The sequence below is a fragment of the Magnolia sinica genome, chromosome 2 (assembly GCF_029962835.1).
Source record: "Magnolia sinica isolate HGM2019 chromosome 2, MsV1, whole genome shotgun sequence".
Lineage (NCBI taxonomy): Eukaryota > Viridiplantae > Streptophyta > Magnoliopsida > Magnoliales > Magnoliaceae > Magnolia > Magnolia sinica.
Genome location: NC_080574.1, coordinates 52,310,993 through 52,320,578, shown reverse-complemented (window position 1 = coordinate 52,320,578; position 9,586 = coordinate 52,310,993). Strand labels below are relative to the sequence as shown.

The 9,586-nt window shown below is 41.5% G+C and overlaps 1 protein-coding gene across 2 annotated transcripts in view; it reads right to left on the bottom strand.

The window, feature by feature from the left end:
* Positions 1–490: 490 nt before the first annotated feature.
* Positions 491–9,586, bottom strand: part of LOC131237098 (ubiquitin-like domain-containing protein CIP73) — a 34,445-nt gene continuing 25,349 nt past the window's right edge. Inside the window, exons 4-19 of one of the 2 annotated variants that reach the window (XM_058234752.1) lie at positions 8,502–8,609; positions 7,830–7,948; positions 7,641–7,718; positions 7,372–7,560; positions 7,219–7,288; positions 6,976–7,130; positions 5,374–5,538; positions 5,188–5,259; positions 4,982–5,108; positions 4,423–4,911; positions 4,180–4,346; positions 3,829–4,074; positions 3,009–3,650; positions 1,127–1,279; positions 937–1,033; positions 491–664 (exon numbers count right to left, since the gene is read on the bottom strand). In XM_058234752.1, the coding sequence (XP_058090735.1) occupies positions 956–1,033; positions 1,127–1,279; positions 3,009–3,650; positions 3,829–4,074; positions 4,180–4,346; positions 4,423–4,911; positions 4,982–5,108; positions 5,188–5,259; positions 5,374–5,538; positions 6,976–7,130; positions 7,219–7,288; positions 7,372–7,560; positions 7,641–7,718; positions 7,830–7,948; positions 8,502–8,609 (2,858 nt within the window). In that variant the 3' untranslated portion in view covers positions 491–664; positions 937–955. Of the gene's footprint in view, positions 665–837; positions 1,034–1,126; positions 1,280–3,008; positions 3,651–3,828; positions 4,075–4,179; positions 4,347–4,422; positions 4,912–4,981; positions 5,109–5,187; positions 5,260–5,373; positions 5,539–6,975; positions 7,131–7,218; positions 7,289–7,371; positions 7,561–7,640; positions 7,719–7,829; positions 7,949–8,501; positions 8,610–9,586 lie in introns of those variants that run through there. The other variant, XM_058234753.1, reaches the window with a different exon arrangement.

Genomic DNA, 9,586 nt, shown 5'->3' with positions numbered 1-9,586 from the left:
CACTATATGCCTCACACATTTCAGCTTTTAACCGTGGACATCATTATCCCTCCTGTTTCCTGTGGTGTGATCCACTTTAAGCTTAACAGTCTACCTTACATTCTTGCAAAAGTGAGTCTCTAGACAGTCCTTTGGTACAAAACTGCCGTGTCAACTAATTTAATGGAACACATTTTCTATAGTGAGGAATTATATGATCTGCGACCAGCATCATCTCTAGGTGCACCACCAACAACGATTCAACAAATGCATGTCATAACTGAGTTCAAACAGCTGCAAATGCTCTCAGGCACGACTGTGTCATTGAACACCCATTCGTCATGTATTTAACAGCATATAACTGCAAGGATCAACGTTCACACTATGCACTGAAACTCAGTGTATATACCATTTCTACCATCAAATCGGAGAACATACCCATCAGATCAAAACTGTTCAAACGACAGGCCACGTTTCAAATGAAACAGGCCCTGAAATCAGACCAATCAAATGTTCCTAATCCTGATCAAACAGTCCTCAAAATAACATTCAAGTTGATATACAAGGTGATCCTAGACATGGTATCAGACAGCGCTACCGTTCAAAAGCCAGAAATACCGTATGGAAGTCGCACAAAAAACTCCCTAGCATGCCTTCTATCAGTGGGTGACTTCTCATATTACACCTGTGACATGTAAAAGAAAACCAATTGAAACCCATGCAGCATGGCCCACCAATTGTAACCGTTCCTACTATCCCGGATATACAAAATCACTATGAAAGCTAACCCACATAAATGAACCCCTTTGCTCTCATGGGCAAGATTCGTGAATTCAAGGTGGCGGGTGGGGGGGGGGGGGAGAGAATCAAGGAAAACCCCCGAAATGCAAGGATGATAATCACCAGTCCAATGTCCATTTGATAAACAATGCAAACAGCAGTGGGTAACAAACCAACCAGCAAATAAAATGACACGTTATGATCTGTCACTGGACGAGTTGGATTCAGAGTGGAGTCGTCGGCGTATGTCGCGCTGTAGCATTTCCATGAACTCCTGCCATAGGAACACTTTGTCAAATGCTTAAAATTTGATGGCCCAAAAAAATTTTAAAAATCAGAAACAAATATGCAAAAGGGAATTAAATACATTGGCGAGCGTGGAATTGCTGCATATTTCTTCCACGAGATCTGCAGAAGCATTTTCACCATACAGACGACCAGCATTCTGGACCACTGTACGGAAAAGATCAACGGGTGAATCATGGCCTTCAATCCTTTCGACAGCTTCTTGAAGATCAATCTGGAAAACAGCGAAGTTAAAAGGACTTTTGCCCAAATCCAGAGGCTCAAACTGGTACTGACTTTTCTTCTATTAATAAAAAGAACTGATAACAACAGGCAAATAGCTGGATGCCTACAGAAGTTCAGAAACTTCAATTCTAGAAACTCCTAGAGGATTTCCCTGAAAATTGCTCATTTGGGCAAGACACGTATCGATGCATATGCAGGTAGGGTTATAAGATAGAATCAAGAGACAATTTTGAGTGGATATGGATGGACTAATGCAAAAAATTCTGAACGGAGAGGATATTTATAGGAGGTTTAAATGGGTACGTAGGAAAAGAAAGCAGAGGATATGAGAGGGTACCTGGAGGATATGGTTTTGTGAGAAGAAATCAAATGGGTGATGCTATTGTCTTTGAGTTAACCATGGCATACAATATAGCTCTAGCAAACACATAATTTAAAAAGAGAGATGAACATTTAATAACTTTAAGAAGTGGATCATATACAAGCCGAGTAGATTTCTTTCTACTTGAGAAGACAAAACGATCATATGTGGGTATCGCAAGGTTATACCAGGTGCAATGTACGTTAATGGTTATAGATGTTTACATTCAGAAATGGAAGGGAGTGAAATTAACAGGTGTCCAAAAACTAGGCTGGGAATTTGAAAGGAGAGAAAACAATGTTATTAAGAAATAAATTGATGGACAGTTGAATGTCAAGGAAGAAGGAAATATTAGTGGAATGAAATAGTTGAGTGCATTCGTAAAGTGACAAAAGTTGTTTCAAGAGTATTTAAAGGAAAAAGTCAATCGCAGATGGAAACTTGGTTTTGGAATGATGATATACAGAAAGCTATTAACTAGAAAGGGACTGGAAATGATGAAAATTTTGAACAATATTGAAATGTCAAAAAGATTGATAAGAAAGTAGTAACAAATCTAAACTCAAGTTTTATGAAGATCTTTACAACAGACGGGGACAAGGGAGGGTAAGAAAGATGTCTTCAAATTCGCAAAGATACAAGAGAAAGGTAGGGACCAAGATCATGTTAGATGTATAAAAAGCAATGGCTAGAGCATACTAGGCAAGGACGATAAGATCAATGGAAGGTGGATAAGCTATTTTCAAAACTCATCAACTAACAACCACTCAGACAACATACAGACAAAAGGAACCATAAACACAAATAACGTGAAGACCATAGATACTTTCATACGATTAAGATATCTGAAGAGAAAAAAGTATTGAGAAATATGAAAATTGGAAAGGCCCCTAGACCAGATGGTATACCACCACATTAGTGCAACTCTCTTTGTGGATGGGAGACGAGTTCCAAATGGGGTTCGCTGGACCATTTTGAAGACCTCACATGCATTGGATGTGCACTAGAGGAAGACCCCACTTTGGGATGATGCATGTGGGCTTCTTAGGAGAGTTTTAGTCATAGAATTTTTATTTCGTGTCAATCTGACCGTTGGATCTTGTCGATTAGGCCACTAGGACTTCTAAATCTAGGTCCCTTGAAATCTGATCTTGTTTCATTTATATGGTTTTTTTTTTTTTTTTTTTTGACGGTTAAGATTGGTGGTAAGTGTTTTAATTCGCTTGTTTTGGATGATGGGCCATATCACTTAAGTGAGATACATCGGCACTACCTATGCGTTTCGTATCACCCAGATCGGATACAAGATATTGGCCGATATTGTCAATATTTAAAACATTGCCTAAGAATTACTCACATCCGCTCGATCATCTCTGCCTTGCCTATCAGCATTACGTTGTGGTGGCGGTTCGGATTCCACAGCATGGGAAGGCGCATGGAGGATTGATCCCTGGCCGAAAGCTTGCGAGACTACCGGCATCAGTTGCTGAAACATCCTCGAAAAATCAATCCCACCTGGATCCCTTCCCGACCCCAAAAGCATGTTTCCAAGATTATGGCTCTGGCCTTCTACATCCCGAGCAATTTGATTGAGGGTATTACTCACTGCAGGGCTCTGAGCAAGCTGTTCCATGATGCTTCTCAAACCAGTGGGAGATTCAATCCCAGCTTGCTCTGACACCCCTTCCAGAAGGCTGTTCAAAGCAGGGCTCTGAAGAAGCTGAGACATCATGCTTGCAGGATCAATTTGTCCATTATTGCCTTGCCCTCCTAAAGGCAAACTTCCCATAATCTGACGAAATACAGGGGGCAACTGCACTGACAGACCATTAGAATTCGTATTGGCATTTGAATCTGTCCTACTTATGTCGGAGCCCCGAGATAAAAGAGATTGCAAAACCTGTTGACCCCTAGCAATAGACTGCTCGTCTCGATTCACTGGAGTGGTACAGCTCATTTCACCATCTCTCCCTTGCATCTTCACCTGCTTGCTTCTCCTCTGGGCACATCATTGCAATAAACAGTCAGTTAGGACAGCTCAAGTGTTATGCAGATCCCAAAATCAGAAAAAGATGATTAAGGTCATTGGGCCTCTACAATTGTTATCTGTTGATAGCATTGACACAAAACACACACACACACACAAAACATAAGTTCACATCAACACAAGTATTCACCTTAGGCTGTAAACCTCCAGACCCTAATCCCAATGGAACAGTTTTGCCACCCTCAGAAGGCTCCTGGCTTTGGCTGGAACTAGGAGCATTCTCTGAAGCAAATGTACCAGTATTGTTCTCTGAGGAAGACTTGCTAGAATCTGCCTCTATAGAGTCTCCTGGTGAGCTCACTGATGATGTTTGTATTAAACTTGACGTCACTCTGTTATCTTCAATATTACTAAGTTGGCAGCCAGAGGGTTGGGGCTGATATTTATGAACAAATATGTCAGTTTCCATCCCCTGTTGGACCCCAAAATAAAATGGGAAAAAAAAAGGTTGAATAAAGCAGGTATCCATGAAATAACATACCTGATGCCCTACATTGCTGGCACCTGAGTTATAAGGCAAAGCAGAATCGACGACCACCCCAGTCTGGCCAGCTCCATCAACTCCCATGTCACCCAAGAGCTGATTCTGTTCACCACCAATGCTAGATCTGATGGAAGAACCTTGAACAGCAGAATTTTCCAATTGGCCTGATTACAGGACAGAGAATTAGCCAATTGGCTCAAGCATGGTTCCATTTCATGAAAGTATTTGATCACTGATTACCAGTTGGATCTTGAGGTCCACCTACACACAACATATCAGCAGTTTGAGAAGTAGAGTGGGAGGAGTTCTCACCCTGCGTACTGCCGTCAACACTTCCAACACGCATTTGCACTTGGGTTATGACTGCGGAAGGAGAAATGGATTGTGATGTTGGCTGTGAAACAGAACTTCCAATATTGGGTCGTGTTCCATTCGTCACGGATGGATTCGAACCTTGCCCAGAGGCTGTATGGTTAGGATTTGTCTGCTGAGACCTTGTTTGAAGAGGGTAGAAAACACTTAGAACATGACCAGCTGCATCTGAAGGGGAACGACCTGGAACAGCTGCAACAACATTTCTTGGAGGCAGTACGTGCATTGGACCCAAATTGACTGAACCAGTTCCATTCACACTTGCTTGTGCCTGATTTGGATGTTGACCCACATGAGCAGCTTCCCCAGTAGTTGACCTGGAGCCAACTGATGATATGCCCGGAGCAACGGCAGTCCCTGATGATTAGACAAGGTCATGACAGCTGCTTTTACCAAGAAGAAAGTTCTACTACTATGGTGTTCTCACCAGCATGTATATGGATGCTGATGTTTCTGGGCATATCTGCAGCACCAATGGAACCTGAAATTCCAGCACTTGCCTGAGCGGCAGCAGAAGAAGCTCCAAAGAGGGAGCTTGATTGTAAAGGGAAGGGCTGCAAGGAAATACTAGACCATGTCATCTATTGTTTATAGACATATCATACATTGTAGGCACCATAAATCAATAATAACCTGAACCATTATAGGATTTGGCCCTGATGGAGATATATAAACTGCTGGTCCAGCATTCACCACAGATTCAGCCTACAGTTTCCCAAACATTATAATGAATATATATATAGAGAAAGAGAGAGAAAAAAAAAAAAAAAAACAGAGAGAAGTTGAATCAGTGAAATGGAGAAAGGTAAGAAATCATACAGGGGACTGCCCCATACGCAATGTCAGAATAGTACGACCAAGCTCTAAAAGAAGAGCTCCTAAATGTTGCATGGCCACTCCTACTTGCATTGCTTCTGCCTGAATTTGTCCCCGTGTCACTGGATCAGTAGTTCCCCCCTCTCTTTCAATGCGCCCTGCAATATTCTATGGAACTGCAGAAAGTTACGATTAAGCAAAACTAGATACAAAAAACTAGTTGGCAAAAGATTCAGAGAGTGTAAAATTGTGCATCATAAAAGTCAAAAAGTAATTTCCGTGGAAAGAAAATGCCCTGTCGTGCCCAAATTACATCAACGCATTGCCTATGGCTCTGAAGAAGAATGAATGGACTGGGCCTATAAATGCAATTTTATGATAATGACTCTCTGAAATTTTAGTTGTACACAAGATGAGAGCTTTAAAGGAAAGCCACTAGAGCAAGATGCAAATCAACACCTGAAATCTACTAATAAAGACATTTATTATAAATATAGTAAATAAAAAGAGTACCCAATGTTGAACATTTCTTCTAAGCTTTCTCCTATGAATTGTATCTTAGTTATCATTAGACACTGCTTGGTAGAAATGCACCAGCAGGTCCCAAGCTCCGTGAAGGACTGATATCGGGTGTGCAGGCCGTTGTTGAACTTTTGCCAAACAAATCACCCATTTCAAGAAACAGATTTTTTAAGCCAACCCCAAAAAGCTTGGACAAGGATAAGATGATAATATTTGAGTCAGTTATCAGGAACTCTTTATCTCCATACACATGGCGCATACACAAGATCCAGACCATTGTATGCTGGGCCCAATCATGGACAGGCCACACACCAAAAATCACACTGGTTGAATGATCTTAGATACCAAATGGAGTGTTTTGCCTACTGTTTATGGAACATTGGTTGGACTTTTTCTAATAGTCCATTTGCACTTTTGCAATCCTCAAAAATCATATTACTGCTATAATCATTTTTTAAGCCAACCCCAAAAAGCTTGAAGAAGGATGAGATGATAATATTTGAGTCAGTTATCAGGAACTCTTATCTCCATACACACGGCACATACACAAGATCTGGACCGTTGTCTGCTGGGTCCAATCATTGATGGGCCACACAAAAAATCACACTGGATGAATGATCTTAGACAAAAAATGGAGTGTTTTGCCTACTGTATATGGACCATTGGTTGGACTTTTTCTTATAGTCCATTTGCACTCTTGCAATCCTCCAAAGTCCTATTACTGCTATAAATTTTTTTTTTGAAAGGTTACTGTTACAATCATTCGACTAGTGTATTTTGGATTGCTTCTCTCTCTCTCTCTCTCTCTCTCTCCAGAAGGGTGTGAATTAAACATCTCATAAAAAAGTTACAGGAAGAGCAGAAGTGAAGTTGAAAATGTGTGGGCCTTTCAAATCAATAGCATTTGTTCTCCCAACCAAACTGAAAGCAGCCTCGTTCAAACAGCAGCTAACAGATCTCTTTCCCTTTCAAACAAGCTACACGTCTCAATTTGTATAAAGAGATCTATGCAATAAACAAACAAACAAAATCAATCAGTGAAGAATGTTGTATGAACATGTAAAGAAGGAATATAGGATATACGGAAAGTGCTGCTCCAGTAGGACCACTGAGGAGCTGTTGTGCTCGTCTAATAATGGTGCTTAGCACTTCAGGCGCTGGTAGTCCCCGGGCATTAGAGGATGGAATTGCTGAACCAGGTGGATCTCCAACATTGACAGATGGCCTTGACTGGTATCCTACATAAAACATAAAGAACAATCAACTTAATCATAAAATCAAGATGGCTCCAATGCAAATAAAGAGAGTACATCCATTTTTTACAACCATTGTGTGACAACGCCAGTTCCATTCGGTTCATGAATTCTGTAAGGGTTGTCAAAGAATCTGGAATGACCTAAATTACAACACGTCAAGACATCAGAAACTCAATTAAATCCATTAGAAGGTAAACAGAAGACAGACAACATGAATTGGTACCGTTTGTAGTGAAGGAACTGCCCCCGCCCCCAGAAATGGGAATGGTAAAGACTGATGCAAAGATTGGAAAGGGACATTAGGAAAGGCCTGCCCATGCGGTACTTGACTTCCAGTTTGACTCCTGCCACCAGCATTCCCCTGGGTTGCTTCTGCCCCGACACCTTGGGATGGTGGGCCAGCCACATTGGCCTGATAATCACAAACACCCAGATGAGAATACAGTTGAACCTCAATGTAGACTGTTACTGCATAAACAAAGCATTACTCACAGATGTAGGTGTATTGCTCGCCCCACCACTGGTAGCCACATTTCCAACTCCAACAGAATTCAGAACTGCTCCAATAATCTATGAAAGAAAGCAATGAGAAAAATTAGCCTACAAAACTGGAAAATAGACTGTTATGCATAGGCCGACCGATTGACCGTGATTCACTTACAACAAAACCGATGAACATACCCGTGTAAGGTCAGGTACAATGCCTTCACCTTGGTCCCCAATATTGAAAGTTCCCAGAACCACACTGTGTGAAATTTGCCCAACCCTGTTACGGGGGGCACCAGGAGTTGAATCATTTCCTGCAAAATAAAACAAATGCTCCATATAGTAAACCTCCATATCAGTTCTAAAAGAATAATTCATGGTTGAAAATGCTTAAAACTGTAAGACTCTTACAACTAGGCTGTTTCCTATCACGATGAGTAAAAAAGAAAGTTAAGGGGCCATTCCAGGGATGGGGGAATAGAAATACCACGCTATTCCCGCCCATGTTATACTGCAAGGAAATAGTATTCAGCACTGCTCAATAGCAAAGCTGGCCTGTTGAGCCAGACACTCCAATCAGACAAAACTGAATGACCTGATGGTTGCACCAGCTCACCTGGACAGTACAAATAGTTTTCTTTCCCTTCACGGGTTTGTATGTTACCCAACCCATTCCTTCAGTCGGTCCAAGTCCAAACCAGAACAACCATCCAGTCCAGTACAGGTTTTAAACCACGAAAGAATGCCATGGTATTCTGCAGTCCAATGCAGTGCCTTGAGTTTACACTGCAGGATTTCTTTCTGAATGAAGATGATGGTTCTCTAACATGCAGACCATGCCTTGGGAATGTATAGAGGAAGCAAAACCTCGATTGTCATGATTTCCCCCCGTCTCTCCAGAGCCAGTCCCTGGCAGTGTTTCTGACTGGATCGGCTGTCTTGCAACTAAATGCAGTGTATGCCCATCTTCCAGATCTAATTATAGTCAAGAGACAACAGAGCGCACAAAAAGTAACAGAACATGGAAAGGATGGAAAGGTGGATGAATGCATAAGAGCAAATTACATTATGGACATTAGAAACATTTGCTCCAAGCATACGATGCAAGGGATATTAGAAACCAAATCAGGATTTTCTTGAACAGATTTGAAAATAAAGAGAGATTTTAACTTATCATCACCATCATAGCCTTGTTCCGGTTATTCTGGTTATTTCGGGTTGGCTTTCATGGTTTCCCGGAACGAATCTTGGCAACCAGCAGCTTCATTCACATCAACCCTCTTGTAACTGGGAAAAGCTACACAAAATGTCTGGGGGCTGATTGTTTGCCAGGAAAGCATTTCTGGAAATGCACTTCTGCATTTTCCCTCATTTTCTCTGTTTGGTCACATACCCATAAGTGCATATGTTTGTCAATTAGCGTGAGTCTTGTGTGTTCAAGTCTGGTGAGCCCTATTGATAGGTGAAGATTGAAGACTCGAAGACCTTCAGCGCCCAAGGCATTGAAGTCTCAGGTAAATCGTATAGTGCCTTGGTAATTTCCAAAACCTCTGACCTAAGAGAACATTGTAAAACCCAAAAAATATCCCTCTAGTTGGCTCGACCTTGATAGGAATATCTGTTGCCTTCATTAGCTAGAGTGAGGTCCTTTAAAACAGCATGGACATGAGATAATTTTGTGCAAACAACTGAAACTAGAGAAATATTCCATTTGCATAAGATTGAGCTCTAATCGATCGCTCGAGCTGATACTCGAGCCATCTCGATCGATCGGCTCAATCAATCAAAGTTGCCCAAATTAGTCCAGCAAGTTCTCTGGACAGAAATTCATAACTTCAGGCTATGATCGATCGCTCGAGAGAATTCTCGAGCTCTCTTGATTGAACGACCCGATCGATCAAGTATGCCCAAAAATGACCAGCGAACTTTTGGCCTAAAATTGAAGCAAAGCT